A 19,473-nucleotide genomic window follows, 5' to 3' on the forward strand; every position below is an offset into this window, starting at 1 on the left:
TATTAGGGCTGTTTTATTAATGGGCTTGGTTCATATAAGCGAGGAGAAGAGAAAGGCGGTGGTGGATCTCGACAATGTGGAGCTCCAGCGAGTCGCCTCCATCCTCCACTCCGTGGTAAGCAAGCTTGGCGACGACAGCCCCGTCGAGCTCGCCAGGCTATGGTCGCTCGCCGCTAAATGCCACAAGCCCACGCTCACTGTGAACGTTGTCACGCCATCCGCCGCCGCCCTCAAGCAGCGCTTGGCGATCCAGCGCCAGAACTTGGAACCCAATCTCTCCATCGCCCCCGCCTTGCAACCCATCCCTGCACCACCGCCTCCTCCATCAGCTTCTTCATCTTTGTTCTTCACCACCACCACCAACAGTGCTACAGATGCTCCATCGCCATCGCCCCCTCTTGCAGTGGCAAGCCGAGGATTCGGCCAGTCTCTCGAGGAAGCGTTCGCCGGGCTGGGCCGGCTCAAAGATCCCGAGAAGGAGAATCAAAATGCGGTATCTCCAGTGCTGGAAGCTCCTCAAGTTGGCGGTGGTCTCCAAGAGAATGAGGTAAGCAAACTTCCCTCTTGGTTCTCGCTAAGTTCTGCTATGATCTTCCATGGCAGCCCAAGCTGGAAGGCTCTTGCTTTGGAGCTTGCAAGCTTCGCAGGCTGTCTGTGGAGATGAGTCCCTGGAAAGGATGCCTCGCGACTCCATCGTCCGAGCACAATAACTCGGCCATCTCGGCGCTTCTCTACTGTCCGGTGCTCGAGGCCTTCTCGGGGGACTGGGAGCAGAAAGGCTGGCTCTTCTCAGCGTCACACAACCTTCTCAATCTCTGGGTGTGCTCTCGAAAGCCAGTCGGCCACCCTCTCGAGGTAGCCACACTTCAAAAGCTTGACGTTTGCAAACTCTTTATGATCTCGTTCTTGCCAGCTGATGCATTCGCAGAACACTGCCACCGTCGTGGATGCCATGGACGTCGACATGGGTGTCAAGGTGATCATGTCCGTGGGCTCTCCTCGGCCGGGAAGGCCCTTTCGCGTTGCTCTCCACAGCCTCCAGACGAAGAACTTATTCGAGCCTCTGGTAATTTCCGTGCTTGTGTCCTCCTTCCAGAATCACGTCGTGGTGCTCGCAGGGAACGATCCAAATCCCGGAGAGAACCTCTCCCGAGTTCCTCAAGCAGATCTACGCCGGGTCCTCGAGAATGGTTCACGTCTCGTCCCTCCAGCCTTTCAAAGGACCTCTCAAGACAGCTCTAGCTGTTGGTCTCGGAGGAGATGTCCTGGTCTACGAGCTGGCCGCCGCGTCGACAGTGGAGGCCATCGTCGCTCCAAGAGCTTCGTGGAGAGCTCACGACACCGCCATCTCGTGCATGCATCCCAGCGCGTTTTGCTGCAGCATCATCACCGGTGCCTGCGATGGATCGATCAAGCTCTGGGACCTGAGAAGCAAGCCCACGCTTCCCTCCCGCCAGTGTGGACACCAGAAGCAAGTAACCGGCCTTGCAGTGCTCGACACCACCACCCTTTGCAGCTCCGGCACTGACGGCTCCATCCACTTCTGGGACTTGCGCTCGACCAACCGAGCTTTCGCCAGCGTCATTCCGGACGGGAAGCCGGTGCTCAACATGGCGTCGGCGTCGTCGTCACCGAGCTTGATCGCCTTCACGACGCGGCAGAGCCTCTACTGCCTCGAGTTTTGCGGGCCAGAGGGGATGACCACCATGCTCTCGCCGCTACGGCCTCTCCCTCCGGTGGGGCCTTGCACGGCGGTCAAGTGGAACACCAACAGCAAGCACGTCTACGCCGCTGGCGTCGATGGAACCATCAGCGTCTTCAAGAATGCGTCGTCCTCGTCTTGAAGAAGATCAAGGCTTTCAAGACCGGGTTGGCCGATCGTTTTAAGTTCGTGTTCTTTCAAAGCTCTTGCCACGCGTAGTATCATCTCATGTCATGAGAATGGAGACGAAGAATCAGCTCTCTATCAATTCATACTTGACGAAGGTGGCAAACCCAGCACGGCGACTTTGGTTTTTAAATCTCTTTTCTAGTCGCGAGCAAAGGAGATGCATCGAAGGGAGATTCCCGAAGAGAGGAACGTATTCGCAAATGATCGTGTCACTCTCCTTGTAGCACTCTTGTTTTACTGAGGAGGAGCAATCACAGCTCAAAGAAATACTAGTGAGGTTTTTGGACACACCATGCTGGCAATTCTTACGCGAAGAGCCGGAGCGCGGTCTTCAAGTCTTTGAAAGGATCTGGCAACCCGGTCTCCTGGACTGCATCGTTTGTGATTCCTGCGGTGAAAGTGAGGCTGTGCTCAAGACGGTTGAAAGAAGAACGAGGAAGTAACGAGGTGAACTTGGTGACATATGTTGCAGCTCTTAGGGTGAAGATTATAGTTCCTGATCCAAAAGAGCTTATCAACTCACTATAGCAAAGATTTTGATGAATAGTTTTTAAAAGTCACCATTAAGGATTATATTGAATGAGACGATTTTATGGTTGCTTTTCACTTACCTTTGAGTTTTTTTGTTATTCTACTTAACTACATTAATTTTTTATTTCTCTTATAAACTACACTAAATACTTATTAATATTAGGAACACAAATTTGTACTTTATATTTTAGTTATATGATATAGATATAAAAAATAATTTATATATTAATATAAAAACTTTTAATGCCAAAACCTATGTTAGGAATGTTTTATTAGAAAATAATAACTTTATTTAGTTTTACTTTGAGTAATATAAATTAGTTATATTTTCTATGATCAGTTTTGACCACAATGATTTTTTTATTATTTATATGCGGTATAAATCATTATTTGAGTTGCATCTTTATCTCAATAAATAATATACTCAAAGCTAAATGTAAAATTGAGATCATTTGCATAAGTTTAATGAGGATTTAGATTTATTTAATAGTTATTTTACTTTTTGAAATAAATAATTTTTTAAGTAACTCAATTTAATATATAAGATTTAATTATCACTACTAATTATTTTGTTATGTTTAAGTATTTTTTATCATTCTTTTTATTTTGAATCCTTTGAAAAATTACAAATAAAAATCATCAATTTAGTTTTTAAAAATCTTAACTTACTAATCAAAGAGTGTTATATACATTTTAATCAAAAATATTGAAAAGTGAGTACAATTAAAAAATTAAATGAATTTTGATTTAAAAAGTCTTACATCCAACCTATTTAATTTATATATTCAGATATACATGTCCAAAAAACAGTTTGAGCTCGGAAATCTTGGATCTTGAATTCATCTATATCACTACCAAAAATAAAAACAGTTTGCCATGGTTGAATGAATATATGACCTTTACAAATTTATAATTTAATATAATTATATTAAATATATATTTTAAATAGAACTAAAAATAAAAATATAATATAATAAAATTTATACATATAAAGTGAGGTTTTTAGAGATATTTTAAATTTTATGAGTTAAAATTGATATAAATAAGCATTGTCTATAATAAATTTATCAATTCTAAAGACTTTATTAAAAACAAAAGTTCTAACATGATTTTGATCTTCTTAATTAATTTATTAATATAGACATAATAAAAACTATCTAAATATTTAAATTAAATTTATTTAATTTCACTTGAATGTACATGTGGTGTTCATATCATCCTTTCTTGGATCTAGTGATCGGGATTGAGCATTGATGAGGGTAATACTTTGTAAAAACCTTTATTGGAATGATATCTCAAAAAAAAAAAAAAATTACTTGGCAGGTGATAAGATAGAAAAATAGAATAAACACAAAATATTTAGCTTTAATGGGTTTATAACAATCATCTTTTATAGATTAATAATATTTGTAAAAGGATATAATATTAAAAAATAAATATTTTATATATTTAACACATTACAATTAATAAATTTATTTAAATTAAGTAATAAATTTTATTAATTAAATATCACCAAGATCAGTGTAGAAGAGCTGAAAGGACATATAATAGAATTAAGAAGAAAAATTGAAAGAATGTAAGCTGATAAAAATAAACATTATTATTATATGATATTATAAAATATAGTTGGAAAGTGTTCATCATTAGTTTTATAACAATATAAAATCTTAAACAACCAAAGTACAATAAATAAATTTATTTATTTTTTCATAATTTGCATGGTAAAGTTTTAGGTCTTTGTTTGCAACATTACATACAAGAGTTTTACATTTATACATTGTCTATGCCTCTGACTTCGACAAGAAAATGACCAGAAAAGCTGTAAACTTAGGAGCACTTTGTGCCACTGCAGCCAGCTTCTTGCAAATGAACTAGAGAAAAATACGTACCAGACATCGACATTAGTTCCTCATGTGTTCCCTGCTCGACCACAGCTCCACTGTGCATTACCGAGATGCAGTCGCAGTTCCTAACCGTAGAGAGCCTGTGAGCGATCACGAGCGTCGTTCTTCCGGCCATTGTCTCCAGCGCATCCTGAACGAGGTGCTCCGACTCTAGATCCAAAGCACTGGTGGCTTCGTCCAGCAGTAAAATCTGTGGGCTCTTCAAGACCGCTCGAGCTATTGCAATTCGCTGCTTCTGACCGCCAGAGAGACGGATTCCCTTCCGGCCAGAATGCGTCTTATACCCCTCCGGCAGTGCACTGCAACCAAAGCAATCTTAGTGACTCACAAACAAGAAAGGAAAAAGCTTCTGCCAACCTGATGAAATTGTGTGCATTAGCAATGCGACTGGCTTGGATTACTTCCGCTTCGGTGCATTCGCTTTCACGTCCATAAGCGATGTTTTCATGTATGGTTGCCGAAAACAAGCATGGCTCCTGGCTCACAAGACCGATCTGTCTCCTCAGCGAGTAAAGTTCAAGCTTTTTGATGTCCTTCCCATCGATTTTCACCACGCCGCTTAGAGGGTCGTAGAACCTCTCGATGAGCGCGACGACCGTGGACTTCCCCGAGCCACTGTGACCAACCAGTGCCATAGAAGTACCACCTGGAACGTGTAGATTCAAGCCTCTCAGAACTACAACGTCCGGTCTTGTTGGATAAGCGAAGAACACGTTGCATGCTTCGATCTCTCCCGTAACTTTCCCCGGAGGAGTAGCTTCTGGATCGTTCGCATTTATCTTTCCCTTCTGACAGAGGATCCCAAATACCGAATCAATGCTGGCAGCACCTTTGGCGAGGTCGGGCGTCAGGCCAAGTGCCTCTGCCACCACACGTCCCGTGCTCAGGAACACGAAAAATATCTTGAACACGTCCTGATAGCTGATCTTTCTCTTGCTGACAAGCACGCCCGCATACCAGAACTGAAGGCCCCATGATGCGTACAAAACGAAGTGTGCAACTCCCAGGCCCAATCCAGCAGTGTGAGACCGCTTCTTCAGATCTGTAACCGACGCATCTAGCCTGGATTGGAGCATTGCCAGAACTCTGCCTTGAGAACAAAAAGCTGTGATTGTCCTGTGCTGACTTATCGCTTCGCAAGCTAACTGGCTTGCCTCGGTGTGTGCCTTTGCAGACTTGTGCGTAAAGCCTTTCAGACATACCAGTTTGATGTAGTAGCAGAAGACGAACAGAGGTTGAGTCCCGATCATGAGTATTCCCAGCCTCCAGTTAACAACCAGTCCGATGGTGAAACTCACAATTACTGCGCTACCCGTCTGAACGAGGAGTGAGATACGGTCGGTGATAAGAGCTCGAATCTGTAAGCACAAAAACGGCGATATGACATGCCACCCTGTGTAGATAAGAGATTCCTTAGTTACATATCCACGGAAAACACGAAGACTTACCACGTTTGCGTCGTAGGACAAGCGTGTACAAACTGCACTGCTGCTGTTTTCATCCCTGTCGAACCATCCAACGTCGAACTTCAGGATCGCCGCCAGCATCGCCTCACGCAGCCTCTTTGACAAATGCTCGCCAACAGCTGCCAGGTTACAGTGCTGCTCGAGGTTCACGAGAAAGGACGCAGCCATCATCGCAGGAAAGATGACGCAGTAGAGGTTGATCCGTTTCCGCATCTCTTCGTGATCGTTCAGGTAGTATACGGAAACCATGCATCCCAGCAAAAAGGCGTACATTGGATGCACAACGCCAAAACCAAGAGCACCGGCGAGTCCCAACACTCCCTGCTTCCATTCCGGTGTTGCTAAACTCAAAAGCTGGAAAAACGATGGCCTGATCCGCCTTGAGGGATAAAGAACTGAATCTTGACCATTCTGGGCTGCGATAATTGGTGCTGAATGTGACGACTGTGCATTCTCAGGACTTGCATGCACCGCATCTTCTCCGCCTAGCAGAGCACTGCGAGGCGTTTCCAAAGAAACAAGAGCCCTGTACGCCTTCCCCACTGCCATTAACTCTTCGTGTCTTCCAGTCTCTACTATCCTTCCCGACTCTAAAACAGCAACTGCATCTGCGTTCCGGATCGTAGAAATCCTGTGCGCGACTATAAGCGTCGTGCGTCCAAGCCTTGCCTTCTCTAAAGCAGCCAGAACTGCTGTTTCTGACTTCATGTCTAAAGCACTGGTAGGCTCATCCAGCAGAAGGATACGTGGTTCCTTTATTATCGCCCTGGCTAAGGCAATTCTTTGCTTTTCACCTCCGGACATTTTTAGTCCTCGTTCGCCAACCTGTGTAGGAGATGAGAACAGTTTGTGATCTCAAAACTGACAGCTTACCAGATTGTCGTAGCCTTCGGGAAGCCTGACAATAAAACTATGTGCATTTGCTGTGTGAGCAGCTCTGTAGACCTCGTCATCGCTGGCATCTTCCTTTCCGTATAATATGTTTTCCCTTATTGTTGTCGCAAACAACGCGGGCTCCTGGCTCACAAGACCAATCTGGTGCCGATACCAATTGAGGTCAAGCTCCTTAATGTCTACTCCATCAAAAAGAATTCTACCAGCTGAAGGATCGTAAAACCGTTCCAGCAGAGAAATAACAGTAGATTTTCCGGAGCCACTTCTGCCAACTAAAGCGGTGGTTTTACCTGCATTTGACGCTCATGAGAGAACGAAAAACCTCAAGAGTCAGAGTTACCGGCGGGTATGTCCAGTGTGAAACTGGTAAGAACGGGTGTGTCAGCTCTTGTCTGATAGCCGTATACCACTTCCTCCAGTCTGATGTGCCCTTGAACAGATTGCATTGCTTTCCCGTCAGATTTATCGACGTCGATGGGTGGAATCCGCCTAATGATGTGAAACATTCTCCATGCCGCCATGCGTCCTTCAACAAAAACGCCAAGATTGGACATGGCAAAACCAAGAGCTCTGCATCACAAAAACCAAAGTTTTCATTTGTTCCAAACGTAAAAGAGAAGTACCTTCCTCCGTTAAGCAGAGCCAAACCGGTAGTGATAATCTCAGCACCATTAGCTTCGCCGTGCATGACAAGCACACTTCCAAACCAGGCCATGAAGGCCCATAAAACGAAGCTGATGCCGTTGGAACCGAGTACCAGCCCCTTGATAAGTCCCTGCTTTAAACCAGATGCAACGGTTTCCTCGAGAGCAAGAGAATAAGCTCGAAGGGACTTGGTCTCCGCGACAAGTGAGTACACAGTACGAATGCACGCGATCGTTTGCTCCGCCATGTTCCCTGCTTTACTGTACGTGGCCTGCTTCTCATTCTCAAACTTCAAGATGGCGCTCCCGTAAAACACCCCTGGCAGAATGAGCAGCGGCGTGAAAGGCAGTATAGCGATTGCCAGCTTCCAAGACTGCGTAAATCCAACCAAATATCCTCCCACAAACTGGACAACGTTCCGGATGAAGTTGCCAGTCTATATAGACCTTCACAGCAAACATCAATATCCGAAAGCGACACAAAAAATATATGAAAGACAACGTTACCTTCTCGCTAATTGCCTCTTGCACCAGGAGCGTATCGTCCGATACGCAGTTGACAATGTAAGTTGCTGAAAGCTCGTTGTCAAGAAAAGAAACGTTCTGGCGGAGCACAGATCTGAGATACAGTGCTCTCAGCCTCGACGCTTGCCTCTCGCCAGTAAACATCCAGCAGCTTACTTCTGTCTTAACCACACGGGATAAAAACACATTTAAGCAAGCCCACTAAGTTGTTCTTCTATTCCTTTTTCTTTAGTCTATGGATAAGATACCAATGTATGACGCGATCCACGCAACAATGGCAATATAAACAAAAAGAAGCGCGTCCTGCAGCAAAACAACCAATCCACACTCACAACCAAATCCAAGATCCAATCACCAAAACCGGTGGAGTCAAAGGAGAAAAAGCGAGCGCACTACTTAGAACAGGGAGAAAACCGCGCACCTGGGAGAACTTCGTGCTCATCGCGCCGTCCTGTGGCAAAGTACCAAAGTTGTCGATCATGCGGCCGCGAATGATGAGCATCGCAGGGAAAGTGAGGCCATTGACGACGGCGCCGAGCGTGCCAGCCGCAATCAGCACAAAATCTTTGGCATCCGCGAACCGGAACAGCGAAATGTAGGACACCGACCGCTCCGGCCCCATCGCCCTCTCTTGCAAACCCTAAGCCAAAATGGCGCCATTTACTCTATAAGCCCTAACTTTTAAAAAACCATCGCTATCAGATCGGGTGTTCGATTCCAACCCAGAACACTGTTTAGGCAGGGGAGTCGAGCCGCGGACCTGAGCACCACGTCATCACCGTGTCTCTCAGTATAACTAGCGTGTAACTACTGCATGAACCGACAATGGTCAAATTCTTCTCTGTTTTTTCCAGTTCTCGTTTTTTCTCTCCAATCGCGAAGCTTTTTTACTGCTACTTAGCTTGGAGCTATCGATAACTCACATATAAACACCTAGAAAAGGAGAGAGCTCTTAGAAGTAGCGAGCTCTTTCCCTGGATTCTAGATTTTAGATTCCATCCACAGGGGGCTTTAGTGGCGGGGCGAGCGAGTCACTTGGATAGATCTGCGCGGCTGCCCACATTTCTTTTTCGCTCTTTCTCTTCTTCGTCTTCTTCTCGCTTTTGATTTTCTTCTGGGAAGAATCTCGCCTTTGTCCTCGTCGCAAGCAATCTCGCGCACTCGCAGCAGTATCGCGGCTCGCAAAAGGGACCCATTCGATTGCTGGAGCAAGGATTCGCATCGATTCCCAGTTCTAAGCTATTTATCCTTTGTGGGTGGGAGGCATCCAGGATCTTCGGGCTTGCAAGCCAAGGCTCTAGAGTTTCCCTTCAAAAGGACCGACATTGGGAGCTCCCGAGAGAGGATTGGATTGGAGTCTCGATGATGGCGATGGTGGTGCTTCTACAAATCATCTCCTTGCTTCTGGGTAAGCTCCTTTCTCTCTCGGATTTTTCCTTCTTCTCCTTTGCTGGTCTTGCATTGTTCTTCGCGTTTGTGTTTCATGCCGTCACACCCCTCTCACTCACCTACACTCTTCACAGAGAAAGGAAAGAAGGAAGCCAAAAAAAATGTGATTTTTTTTTTTCCTCCACTCCATCCAAGCGCTTGTTGACAAAGCGATCACGTCACGAGAGATCAAACAGGAAGCTTTGATCTTTGGCCGGTGTTAGAGCCGTGATCTCGCGACACTCGCTAAGTGTCGCAAACTCGCTCGAGCAGCCACTCAAGTTCTTCCTCCAGTTTGTCGGTGCTAGTGCCGTGATCCGGGTCGATACGATTCCTTCTCCCCTGCTTCTTCGATCGATCCATCCATCCCCACAATTCCAGTCCCAATGCTAATCAATTCGCTAAGATCCAAGCTCTGCCAGCGACAGAGACTGTTGCTAGCGCGAGCGTTGCGACATTTCATTCGCTCCACTGTAGCTCCTCCTTGTCTCCATCGCCAGCGATCGCCCACGATCGCGACTCCAAGCCAAAGCAAAGCAAAAGAAATTAAAGCTCTCTCTCTCTCTCTCTCTCTCTCTCTCTGTGCCATGCCACCACGCCATAGCCGCGAAGACCAAAGAGAGTCGCAAGAGAGACGTTTCCTATACTTCCTTTCTCTCTTCCCTACAAATGGTGTCTCTAACGGTGGCAATGCCAAACGATGGCGACAGGGGCGGTCCGGCTGGCGGTATCCGACGGTACCTTCACCATCCAGAACAACTGTGCCGCCACGATATGGCTCGGCGTCGTCTCCAGCGCGGGCATCCAACCGCTCACCTTGGACAACACCATGCTCTCCACCGGCCAGACCATGACCGTCACCACGCCCTCCAATTGGGGGGGCCGGTTCTGGGGCCGCACGGGATGCAGCCGCGGCACCGACGGCACCTTCACCTGCGCCATGGGCGACTGTGACGGGCGGGAGCAGTGCACCGTCGGCGGCAAGCCGCCCGCGACGCTCGTAGGTAAGAACCGTGCCGCGCGGTACTAACCGCTACACCGCGCGGTACTAACCGACGTCACCGTGTGTGCAGAGTTTACGCTCAGCGGCTATGCCAACATGGATTTCTACGACGTGTCGCTGGTGGATGGCTACAATCTGCCCATGGCGGTATCGCCAGACGGCGGCGGGCAGGGGCGCAACGCGACCGATCCCAAGAGCTGCGGTGCCGCCGGCTGCACGGGGGATCTCAACCGGAACTGCCCGGCGGCACTCCAGGTGACGGGCACCGGTAACGTGGTGGGATGCCGCAGCGCCTGCGACGCTTTCAAGGAGCCGCAGTACTGCTGCACTGGAGAGAACGCGCTGCCAACGACGTGCAAGCCCACCGATTACTCGAAAGCTTTCAAGCAGTCGTGCCCGAATGCTTATAGCTACGCTTACGATGATCTCAGCTCCACTTTTACGTGCATGGGAGGGCGCTACACTATCGTGTTTTGTCCCACCGCGACCGACCTGTGAGTATCTCTCTCTCTCTCTTTTCTTCTTTCGTTCAATCCATCCGTGGAGAGTTCCATCTTTGAATTGAGTGAAGTTTTTCATGATCTTGGGTTGGTTTTCTTCTCGTGTTTTTTTTCTCTTTTCTTTTGGGTCGATTGATCTCTGGTTTATTTCAATCCATCAGTTCTAGGGAGTGATTTTCAGTTCGTTTTTCTCGTTTTTGTTTTCTTGGGTCAATTGTCCACCACCATTGCTTGTCCCTATCTTGCTCACCGCCACCTATAGGATAAGCGATTCCTTTTTCTCAGAAGAGCATCTTGTCAGCAGTCAGTACTGTGTTTGCTTTCTCTTTTCTTTTGTTTTCTAGTTTCTTCGTATATTTGTATGTTTGGTTTTCCACGTCAGTTTCAATCCTGTTTGAGATTCTATGTGATTGTGGTCATTGTCCATTTTTTTGAGAATTTTCACGGTTTTTTTTTTCGTTTCTAGTTCCAAACCTTCCAACTCTTCCGGCAACTTTGCCAAGTTTTCTCCCGCGTACATATTCGTAACTGCGTTGGCCTTCTTTTTTTTAATTGCGTGAAGGCCCCTCCATCACGTAAATTGTCTGTACAATACAATTTCGCGACCATCATCCACTTGACTTGGAGTTTGAGAGTTCTTCGCTCGATCTTAGTCTCGATGCAACTTCTCTATGCTAACGCTTTGGTTTCCCTCCGCGATTGTTGTTACAGATCCGATGATAACAATGGAGTCCAATTTCCCGAAGCTCAAGCAGTGCCAGCTCCAGCAGTACCATCCACCGATGGTGGCGACAACTTCCCAGTCGGAGGATCATCGCCCACGGTAGGAACCAACTTTCGGATAATCTCTCCATCCAGCGCGCCGTCACGGATCCAGTCTTTGTGGTGGCCACTGGGCCTCGCGCTAGGCATAGTTCTTTTGAAAAGCATTTCTTAGGATCATCAAAGAAAACACTGATCGATCGATTGATTGTTTCATCGGTCCATAGAGAAAGTTCCAAACAGGGGTTCCACTAAAGAACAATAAAGAAAAGAGATTTCAAACAGTTTCCGTGGCTACTTGGACAACTTCTGGTGCTTCTTGACTCGCTGCTAGCTTCGCAACCACCGGCGGCGCAACTGGAACTTCGTCGACGTAGTGCATCAAAACCGTGAACCCGAGCTGCGTGATTCCAACGATGATCGAAAAAGCCTCGAGAACTCTCTGGCAAGAACAAACCAAGATAAGCGAAAACCAAAGCATAGAAGTAAGATTGTATACGCACGAATTTGCTATTGTCGCTGCCGAGATTGACGTTCTTGCTCGCAAAGCTGGAAGAACTCGTTAAGATTCTTGCAGGATGAAAAGGAGCTTATAGTTTTACCCAAGAGCCACCAGAGAGAAGGCAGCGGAGATGATCGCGGTGGCCGAGGCCGATGCGTGGGAAACCGCGGCCGGGTATTTCACGTAGTAAAGGCTGCTTACTGCTGATAGCGTTCCGACCACTCCAGCCAGCAGCGAGACCAAGATCAACATCAAACGAGACAAGTCTGGAGAACAAATCCAAAGAGAGAACTCCACAAAGTTGTAAGAAGAAAATAATCACCTTTGCCAAGCATAAGATCTCCCGCAACATTCTCGAAAGCCCACGTCGAGAAGCCAATGAGGATGAGATACAAGACCAGATTAATCACACCCAAGACTCCCGCCGCCAACTTTGCCGATACCCAGTTACACACGATGCACGCCATCGCCGCCAAACGATGATTATTAGCCGCGAACTAATTTATAAAAATACATTCATAGACTGATAAAATATATAGATTTTAAAAAGCTGCAAAAATAGTTTCAACAATATAAATCATAAATAATAACAATAAAAAATATAAAGAAAAGTGCTTTGCTTTCACTGAGAGTTGAACTCAGGACCTCCCGCTTACTAAACGGGTGCTCTGACCAAATGAGCTATGAAAGCTGAATAAAAAATGACAAATAACAGTTAAAATATAAGTCATATTACACTGTAAACTAAAATAGTAATAATAATAATTAATTTAAGAAAAGAGTTAAAAATAAAGAATATTTTTATAGTTAAAATAACATATTTAAATAATTTTGCTTTCACTGAGAGTTGAACTCAGGACCTCCCGCTTACTAAACGGGTGCTCTGACCAAATGAGCTATGAAAGCTATATGGAGATTGAGCGAAGCTCCAGCGTTATGAGGTTACATCCGAGATGGTAATGCTTCCCGATTGATCGGCATCTTGCTCCCGAAAGTCGTCCAAGATCGCTTTCACGTCCGCGTCCTGGATCTTGCCCAGCTCCATCAACTTGTAGATCACAAACTCGGGAGCACTGGCATGCATGCACGACAGATATCAAGTTCTTTCCTCTTGGATCGATCGCAGCAAAGAGGATCAATCGAGAAGCTGTTAAGCTTTACGTACCTGAGCCTGCCATCTTTGTCAATATCGGCCGCCTCCACGTCCGAGATCGTCACCTTTCGCGAGAGAACCCACTTTGCGATGGCGTGCTGCCGCTCCTCGGTGATGAGCTCGGCGAGGTAGAGCATGAACTGCGCGACGCAAGCGGTGCTGGCCAGGATCCAAAACACCGCACAGATCCTCCCGCCCTCCGTCCTGAAAGCTCGATCGCCATAGCCCAGCGTGGTGACGGTCACGCAAACGCAGTAGAACGAGTCGACGAAGCCGAGGCCCTCGACTCCCATGAGAATGCCGATGCCGGCCCCGAGGACGATCACCACCAATCCAGCAGCGACGAGAACTTTGTGCTGCACGCTCGTGATCCGGGCCTCTCCCGACTGCTCCAGCTGCTGTTGCTCCTCGAGAGCTTTCTCGAGCAGTCGCTGCTGCTTCTCCACGAAGTAGTTCGCGGCGTTGCCGATGATGAGGCCGATGAGGCCGAAGCCGAGGAAGACGAAGGCGCAGGTGAAGAGCTTGGCGGTGCTTGTGTGGGGGACGAGATCACCATAGCCGACGGTGGTCATGGTGACGGCGCAAAAGTAGAGGGCGTCCACGATGTTCACGGTTCTCTCGCCCTCGAACCCGTGCTTGACGTAGATGAAGCACAGGAGTCCCACGGCGATGTAGATGAGGAGGATCATGGCGGCTCGCTGGGGCGTGAGGATGGCCAGGTTTGCAACGGGCGGGAGCTCGGGTTGTGGGGGCTTCCCGGTCGATCGCTGTCGATCCAGGCTGTAGTTTGCTCCAGTGTCGCTCGAGCATTTCTTGAGGTGGTGGTCCTTGGGATCGTTCGCAGGAACGAGCAAAGGCTCTCTAGTGTTGCTCATGCTTCTCACCAGAAACTAGAAATGAAACAAATGAGCTAGATCGAGAAAACCATGGACGAAGTCGAGAAGTCAAGATCTACCGTACACTTAAACCCTTAAAAAAAGAATGAGACCTCTCTCCTATGCCGTACGAAGAAGAGACTTCTAGGATCTAAACTCGAGGTTCCCAAGTTGGAGTTTGATGGGATGGAATCGCCCAAAAACTTATCCTTGCTTAGAAGACAAGACAAACAACCGCCAAGGTACCTGGACTGGAGCTCTGCCCTTCCAAGCGCTCAACGCCCAGACCTAGAAAATGTGGCCAGTCGAGAGCTCGATTCCTCACCCCTTCACTCCCACCAACTTATAACCAAGCTTTTCCACGTGAAATTATAATCCACTACGTGGCCATGCTATTTTGTCACATCGTGGATGAAAATTCTTTGACATCATCCTTTTGAGCTTTGAAGAAATGGATCAAGAGAAAGGGTTCTCTCTGACCAAGACAATGCTCAAGAGATTTTAATACTTTGCTGCCAATGTCGTGATCATATGGTGAGCTCCCTGGAGTGTTTCTTGACAGAATTCTTACATCTTTGTTCTTTTGTCAATACCGTGCTTGATCTAAACTTCTTGCCTAGCATACAAAGAAACCATGTTTCCCACACGTAGCACAAAGATGAAGAGGGAGGGGGAGAGAGAGCAAAGAAAGACTTTGCTTGGTCTAATTACTGAAATAGCGGTGAATCCTAAACCTTAATAGTTAGGTAGTCACGATTATTTAAAACAGCAAACATTGTGATGAGAAACTTACTATGCCATCTTTTTGGCAAATCTGCAGTGTTCCCTCAACCTCCAGGAGTCCATACATCCATTTGGTAGACCCCAAAACAGCCAGCGGCACTGTCCCGGGGTGGCCATTGTTGATATTGCGAATCACCCCTGGTTCAGCACAGATGGCAGCTTGTAATACCGCATTTATGCTCACGTTCACGTCATCTTTGCACTCAAGATCCAGGCACAGACACTGAGCTTCAGCATCGGATTTCTGCACCAGCAACAACAAATAGTAACATTATCTGCAACAGCAAAGACTCAAGATTCTCACTCGGAGCGGATCTCGCGCATTTTGAGCACGGGCTTCCGAGCGTGGTTCTTCAAGCAAGTTGAGAATGGTTGAGGGACACTTGAGAGACGTGTTGAATGCATAGGCGAGAATGCCACACTCTTTGTCACTACCAGAACTGTCTTCATGCGAAACGGCACAAGAAAAATCCCGTCATTCCCCTCCTCGATCTTGTCTTCGACCAACTTCGCAAACTGCTGCTTAGCCACATGAAAAAAGACCACAAATCGTACCTCCTCGAAAGTCCTCTAAGGCTTTCGAACTCTTCCCATTCTTCATCCGTGGGTGATGTGAGGCACCTCAAGCTGCTCACAAGGTGGTGCATCTCTGTGCTAGCAGAACGAGTACACGCCCTGGAACAGAAATAAGGAGCGGGTCATTGCATACACCCCCCATAAACATCTGACGCTGGAAATCGAAAAGGATCGCTCAAGTTTGGCTTTGTCCTGCAAACGCGAGAAAGAGCCAGAGATTGAGAAAACCAATTGGACAAAGAGACAGTGAGATCTACCGTACAACTAGAAGAATAAGACCTCTCTTATACCGTACTTCTAGGATGCAAATTCTGATGCGATGGAATCGCCCCAAAACTTATCCTTAGCTTAGAACTCAAAAGACAAGACACACAACGGCCAAGGTGCATGGACTGGAGCTCTGCCCTTCCAAACGCTCCTAAAATCGAATCCTCGCACTTATAACCAAAGCTTTTTCACGTGAAATCTTAATCCACTAGGTGGCCAGGCCAAGTTATTTTGTCACATCGTGGATGGATGCTCAAGAAATTCTATGATATCATCTTTGGAGAAATGGATAAAGAAGGAAAAGAGAGTGTTCTCTCTGACCAAGACAATGCTCAGGAAATTTTATTTCTTTTCCTGTCAATGTGGTGATCGTATGGTGAGTTCATGGCTCTCCTTGTTTCGATTCCACTTCTTTGGGCTCCACTTTGGTTTTTGTCACCACTTACCAAACCTTCGTGTGTGTGACAGATAACTTTTGGAGCACGCAAGAAAACTCTCCATGAGTTTTTTTCTTGAGAGATTTCCTATGTAGTTGGTTCTTTTTTGTCAATGCCATGCTTGATTTAAAGATCTTGCCTGGCATCCCAATCCCCAGCTGGCCGCATTGTCTTGCCATGATACAAAGAAATCAAAGATGTTTCCCACACGTAGCACAAAGATGATGGCCAAGGAGAGAGAGAAGTATGGAGAGAGGAAACTATGGATATGGCGAGCAAAGAATTAGCGCAAATCCTTTAAAGTTGAAACATCTTCGAAAATCTTTACATCGAGAGAGAGAGGAGAGAGAGGAGAGAGGAGAAAATCTAAAAAATCCGCCATGGTGGTGTGTGTAAGTAGTGTTCTCGGAGTGTGTTGTGTTGTATTCTTTTCCTTTCTTTTTTTCCTTGCGATCGATCATACTGCCGCCTCCGCGCTTGTGTGTGGCGGCGGCTTCTCCACTTCCTCGGGCGGCGCCGTCGCCTCCTTGGTGGCCGTGGTCTCCCCCGCCGCCGCTGGCGCAGCTGGAGCCGCCGGCGCCGTGTGGCCGATGAGCTTATCGTGGCCAAAGATCCCGTGAACGAGCAAAGTGTAGAGAAGCTGGGTGATTGCACTTATGATCGCGTATGCCGCCAGCGTCGTCTATCATCCAAGCCAGACAAGAAACTCGGCTCCAAAGTTCTCGGAAGAGGAAAAGAATTGTCTTACCAGCTTCTTGTTGTGGAGGCCACCAGCGTGGATGTATTTCGAGGCAACGCTGCCAGGAACCAAGAGAAATCCTCGTCAGAAACCCGAGAAGCTTGAAGAGATCGAGCAGGGAGGAGGAAATTGACTCACCCAAGTGCCAGGATTGTGACCGGCAACGCGAGAATCGATGTAGCCATCGCCGAAGCTCTGCTCTCGGAGTTCCATTTCCTCAAGTAGTAGAGACCCGCCAGCACCGAGGCAATGCCCACCACTCCAGAGAGCAATGTGTACGTGATGAGATCGGGAGTCACCTTGTTCCCTGCCAAGAACAAAGATCACAAGAACACAAGTTAGAACTCCCCAAGAATCTTGGAAGAACAACACACCTCCCAATCGACCACTCATTTGCTTGTCGTAGGCCCAGCCCGCGAATCCCAGAATAACAGCGTAGAGGGCGAAATTGAGCGCTAGCAGAGGACGGAGCAATGGCTTGAGCGTCATCTGGTGCCTGAGCTGCGGAGGGATCGCCATAGCCGCCGCCAAGATCACCCAAACAGAAGAAAAAAGAATTTCTCCCTCTTTCCCGTTCGAGCCAGCCTTGGCCGCTATATACTCCCCCGCGGTAAAAAAATCCGAGTAAAAAACGCCGGCGCTCCCGCTATCCAGGAGGGAAATGTGGGCTTGCCCAGGTGGGTAAAAATACTGGCTTTTTACCACTCGGTTTTATCCGTGGCTGCCGAGGATTCCGTTCGTTTGGCGGCAAGTGGGGGGCTGCCATAGACAGCTTTGCAGCGGCGTCCCAACGGCTATGATCTGGCGGCCCTCGCGGATCCAACGGCTGGGATTGGGTGTATGCTGTAGGCCTCGCTGTCGCCACGTGGCCAGAGTGGACATGACCCGTCACCCGTCAGGCTGGTGGACGGTTCGATTCCCACCAATCTTTATTGGATTAGATGTCATTAACAGGGGGGCTTCCTGCCTGGAATCCATGTTCGGTGGCTATTGTTTTTGTGATATCACTTTGGAGAGATGATGATATTATTCCTTGGCTTGGCTCAACTCCAAGTGGAGCAAATTCTTCTATGAGGTAGCTTTAAAGCTGGCTGGAAGTGCTGCAAGGGAGATCGGTTGAGAGGAAACAAAAGACTGGAGAATGGAATAAATGGAGTTCTGCCACTGTCGTTCAGGATCATGTGTAATATTCCACACATACATCAACCAACTGGGTGCCATTATAAATATGAATTGTCCAATTTGGGTTTTGATCACACAAAATGGTTAAAAGAAAACTAGATTCTTAATTTCTACTTTTACTCTTCATCAATTGTTGATAGTCATAGTCGCTGAGTAAGAAGTTCATGGATGGCAGATGCAAAACAATCGGACTCGGCCATTTTAGCGAAGAGTAAGCCAAGCGATTTCTATCTGAGCACTTGGCACCACACCTGGGCTTGACGCTCCGGCACGGCTGGGAGGAGAGCGTTTGGCCTCCTATCTTCGTGGCAGCTGGTGTTCGCAGGCTTACTAAGGCTGATGTATTAACGTAAACTAGTTTAAACTTTTATTTTAGTATAATTTTTATTAAGGTTTACTGTGCATGCAAAGACACTTGCGTTTCAAGTTGGCGAGCACAAAATTCAACGACGGAACCAACTGCATTGGAAGATTATAGAGAATGGCGGTCACCAAGCTCTCGTGTCTTCTTCTGGCTCTCATGGTGATGACCAGCTCGTTGGCCGAGGCGTATATGGTGGAAGAATTCGAGAGCTATCTGGATCGAGGCCGAGATCACGACCGCGGTCAAGTTGGTGTTCGCAAGGGAGCCGTGTGTTCTTCGTGCAGCAAGAAGTACTGTGCTAATCCTTTCAACCATTGCCACTGCGAGAATGGTTGTAGCGAGTGCTCCTGCTACATCACCCAGCAAGCTTTAGCGATGAGAATTGAAATGCCTCTCCATAGTTTGATCTTGACCTTCAAAATAAAGAGAACTATCTGAGCTTAGGTCTTCTTTTCACGCAAATTCTGTTTGTTTGAGAGAGTGTCAAGATGTTTGTCAAAACGAAACGTGAGAAGATCGCAGTGTGGAGAGCTTTGCTGCTCGACACTCTCATCGGCCGGTTCTTGACGAGAGGAACCAGCGATTGCACCACGTCTGTGATAAATGGATAATCAGCCTCAAGTTGGATACACGAACAAACAGAAGTTTTGACATGCAAAATGGATAGAAATGAGAACATTATGACCTCCACCTGTATCAAATATTTCATTGCAAACTGCACAAAAGTTTTGACATGCAAAATGCATACAAACGAGAACATTACGAACCCCACCTGTATCAAATCTTTCATTGCAAACTGCCTCGGATCGATGATCTCTACCATCTTATTCGTGTCAATGCCTGGAAGAAGCGAGTCTTGATTCTACCCAAAGAGACGGAGACTCCTTCACCTGGCAGTCATTTCATGTCACATCGGATTTGGTCTTCAAGAAAAAGAACAAATGATAAGAGATTCTCTACCACCTTAGTTAGGGTTGAAGCACAATGGGATCCGTTGCTAAGGAGGAAGTGCAGTCTTCCTACACCTTCTTCAATCGCAAGGCGGAG

The 19,473-nt window shown here is 47.1% G+C and overlaps 6 protein-coding genes and 2 non-coding genes across 10 annotated transcripts; 2 read left to right on the top strand and 6 right to left on the bottom strand.

Annotated features, from left to right (window-relative positions):
- The first annotated feature begins 19 nt into the window (after positions 1-19).
- LOC9636171 lies at positions 20-2,021 on the top strand. The gene is made up of 4 exons (XM_002979673.2): positions 20-547; positions 604-855; positions 914-1,066; positions 1,119-2,021. Exons 1-4 carry the CDS (start codon positions 20-22, stop codon positions 1,842-1,844), a joined length of 1,659 nt encoding a protein of 552 aa, XP_002979719.1. The 3' UTR covers positions 1,845-2,021.
- A 2,164-nt stretch (positions 2,022-4,185) lies between these two features.
- Positions 4,186-7,999, bottom strand: LOC9635549 (putative multidrug resistance protein). Its single transcript, XM_024684707.1, has 6 exons — positions 7,838-7,999; positions 7,310-7,767; positions 7,027-7,256; positions 6,666-6,976; positions 4,684-6,617; positions 4,186-4,625 (listed from the first exon to the last, which is right to left on the bottom strand). Exons 1-6 carry the CDS (start codon positions 7,997-7,999, stop codon positions 4,250-4,252), a joined length of 3,471 nt encoding a protein of 1,156 aa, XP_024540475.1. The 3' UTR covers positions 4,186-4,249.
- A 43-nt stretch (positions 8,000-8,042) lies between these two features.
- Positions 8,043-8,488, bottom strand: LOC112349756 (ABC transporter B family member 21-like). Its single transcript, XM_024684737.1, has 2 exons — positions 8,277-8,488; positions 8,043-8,158 (listed from the first exon to the last, which is right to left on the bottom strand). The coding sequence occupies exons 1-2, from the start codon at positions 8,475-8,477 to the stop codon at positions 8,084-8,086; spliced, it is 276 nt and encodes a 91-aa protein (XP_024540505.1). The 5' UTR covers positions 8,478-8,488; the 3' UTR covers positions 8,043-8,083.
- A 196-nt stretch (positions 8,489-8,684) lies between these two features.
- On the top strand, positions 8,685-11,835 carry LOC9636172 (pathogenesis-related protein 5). 2 transcript variants are annotated; one of them, XM_024684817.1, is made up of 4 exons: positions 8,685-9,263; positions 9,994-10,287; positions 10,357-10,780; positions 11,253-11,401. In XM_024684817.1, the coding sequence occupies exons 1-4, from the start codon at positions 9,218-9,220 to the stop codon at positions 11,344-11,346; spliced, it is 858 nt and encodes a 285-aa protein (XP_024540585.1). In that variant the 5' UTR covers positions 8,685-9,217; the 3' UTR covers positions 11,347-11,401. The 2 variants fall into 2 exon arrangements, with proteins under 2 accessions (XP_024540585.1, XP_002979720.2); XM_002979674.2 differs by lacking the exon at positions 11,253-11,401 and adding an exon at positions 11,498-11,835 and having other exon boundaries at positions 8,688-9,263.
- An 832-nt stretch (positions 11,836-12,667) lies between these two features.
- On the bottom strand, positions 12,668-12,741 carry TRNAT-AGU. The gene has a single exon. It is a non-coding gene; the product is annotated as a tRNA-Thr (tRNA).
- A 127-nt stretch (positions 12,742-12,868) lies between these two features.
- LOC9635550 (two-pore potassium channel 1) lies at positions 12,869-14,388 on the bottom strand. Of its 2 annotated transcripts, XM_024684869.1 has the most exons (3): positions 14,325-14,388; positions 13,216-14,093; positions 12,869-13,123 (listed from the first exon to the last, which is right to left on the bottom strand). In XM_024684869.1, exons 2-3 carry the CDS (start codon positions 14,076-14,078, stop codon positions 12,985-12,987), a joined length of 1,002 nt encoding a protein of 333 aa, XP_024540637.1. In that variant the 5' UTR covers positions 14,079-14,093; positions 14,325-14,388; the 3' UTR covers positions 12,869-12,984. The 2 variants fall into 2 exon arrangements, with proteins under 2 accessions (XP_024540637.1, XP_002979857.1); XM_002979811.2 differs by having other exon boundaries at positions 13,216-14,374.
- Positions 12,883-12,956, bottom strand: TRNAT-AGU. Its single transcript has one exon. It is a non-coding gene; the product is annotated as a tRNA-Thr (tRNA).
- Positions 14,389-16,410: 2,022 nt separating the features above from the next.
- Positions 16,411-17,575, bottom strand: LOC9636173 (membrane protein PM19L). The gene is made up of 4 exons (XM_002979812.2): positions 17,255-17,575; positions 17,019-17,187; positions 16,890-16,938; positions 16,411-16,823 (listed from the first exon to the last, which is right to left on the bottom strand). Exons 1-4 carry the CDS (start codon positions 17,397-17,399, stop codon positions 16,599-16,601), a joined length of 588 nt encoding a protein of 195 aa, XP_002979858.1. The 5' UTR covers positions 17,400-17,575; the 3' UTR covers positions 16,411-16,598.
- Positions 17,576-19,473: the final 1,898 nt, after the last annotated feature.

This window comes from Selaginella moellendorffii, unplaced genomic scaffold (genome assembly GCF_000143415.4).
Source record: "Selaginella moellendorffii unplaced genomic scaffold, v1.0 SELMOscaffold_42, whole genome shotgun sequence".
Lineage (NCBI taxonomy): Eukaryota > Viridiplantae > Streptophyta > Lycopodiopsida > Selaginellales > Selaginellaceae > Selaginella > Selaginella moellendorffii.

What these genes read in the sequence shown, in the direction of transcription:
- LOC9636171 (XM_002979673.2), top strand. Translation starts at nt 20, where the DNA reads ATGGGCTTGGTTCATATAAGCGAGGAGAAGAGAAAGGCGGTGGTGGAT. An exon ending in CAGTCGGCCACCCTCTCGAG is followed by an intron (nt 856 to 913) that starts GTAGCCACACTT and finishes CGTTCTTGCCAG; the next exon opens with CTGATGCATTCGCAGAACAC. An exon ending in AGAACTTATTCGAGCCTCTG is followed by an intron (nt 1,067 to 1,118) that starts GTAATTTCCGTG and finishes TGGTGCTCGCAG; the next exon opens with GGAACGATCCAAATCCCGGA.
- LOC9635549 (XM_024684707.1), bottom strand. Translation starts at nt 7,999, where the DNA reads ATGTTTACTGGCGAGAGGCAAGCGTCGAGGCTGAGAGCACTGTATCTC. An exon ending in AAGAGGCAATTAGCGAGAAG is followed by an intron (nt 7,768 to 7,837) that starts GTAACGTTGTCT and finishes AGGTCTATATAG; the next exon opens with ACTGGCAACTTCATCCGGAA. An exon ending in AATGCACACAATTTCATCAG is followed by an intron (nt 4,626 to 4,683) that starts GTTGGCAGAAGC and finishes CTTTGGTTGCAG; the next exon opens with TGCACTGCCGGAGGGGTATA.
- LOC112349756 (XM_024684737.1), bottom strand. Translation starts at nt 8,477, where the DNA reads ATGGGGCCGGAGCGGTCGGTGTCCTACATTTCGCTGTTCCGGTTCGCG. An exon ending in TGAGCACGAAGTTCTCCCAG is followed by an intron (nt 8,159 to 8,276) that starts GTGCGCGGTTTT and finishes GTTTTGCTGCAG; the next exon opens with GACGCGCTTCTTTTTGTTTA.
- LOC9636172 (XM_002979674.2), top strand. Translation starts at nt 9,218, where the DNA reads ATGATGGCGATGGTGGTGCTTCTACAAATCATCTCCTTGCTTCTGG. An exon ending in AATCATCTCCTTGCTTCTGG is followed by an intron (nt 9,264 to 9,993) that starts GTAAGCTCCTTT and finishes CGATGGCGACAG; the next exon opens with GGGCGGTCCGGCTGGCGGTA. An exon ending in TGTCCCACCGCGACCGACCT is followed by an intron (nt 10,781 to 11,497) that starts GTGAGTATCTCT and finishes TTGTTGTTACAG; the next exon opens with ATCCGATGATAACAATGGAG.
- LOC9635550 (XM_024684869.1), bottom strand. Translation starts at nt 14,078, where the DNA reads ATGAGCAACACTAGAGAGCCTTTGCTCGTTCCTGCGAACGATCCCAAG. An exon ending in GACAAAGATGGCAGGCTCAG is followed by an intron (nt 13,124 to 13,215) that starts GTACGTAAAGCT and finishes CATGCATGCCAG; the next exon opens with TGCTCCCGAGTTTGTGATCT.
- LOC9636173 (XM_002979812.2), bottom strand. Translation starts at nt 17,399, where the DNA reads ATGGCGATCCCTCCGCAGCTCAGGCACCAGATGACGCTCAAGCCATTG. An exon ending in AATGAGTGGTCGATTGGGAG is followed by an intron (nt 17,188 to 17,254) that starts GTGTGTTGTTCT and finishes TGTTCTTGGCAG; the next exon opens with GGAACAAGGTGACTCCCGAT. An exon ending in GTCACAATCCTGGCACTTGG is followed by an intron (nt 16,939 to 17,018) that starts GTGAGTCAATTT and finishes GGTTCCTGGCAG; the next exon opens with CGTTGCCTCGAAATACATCC.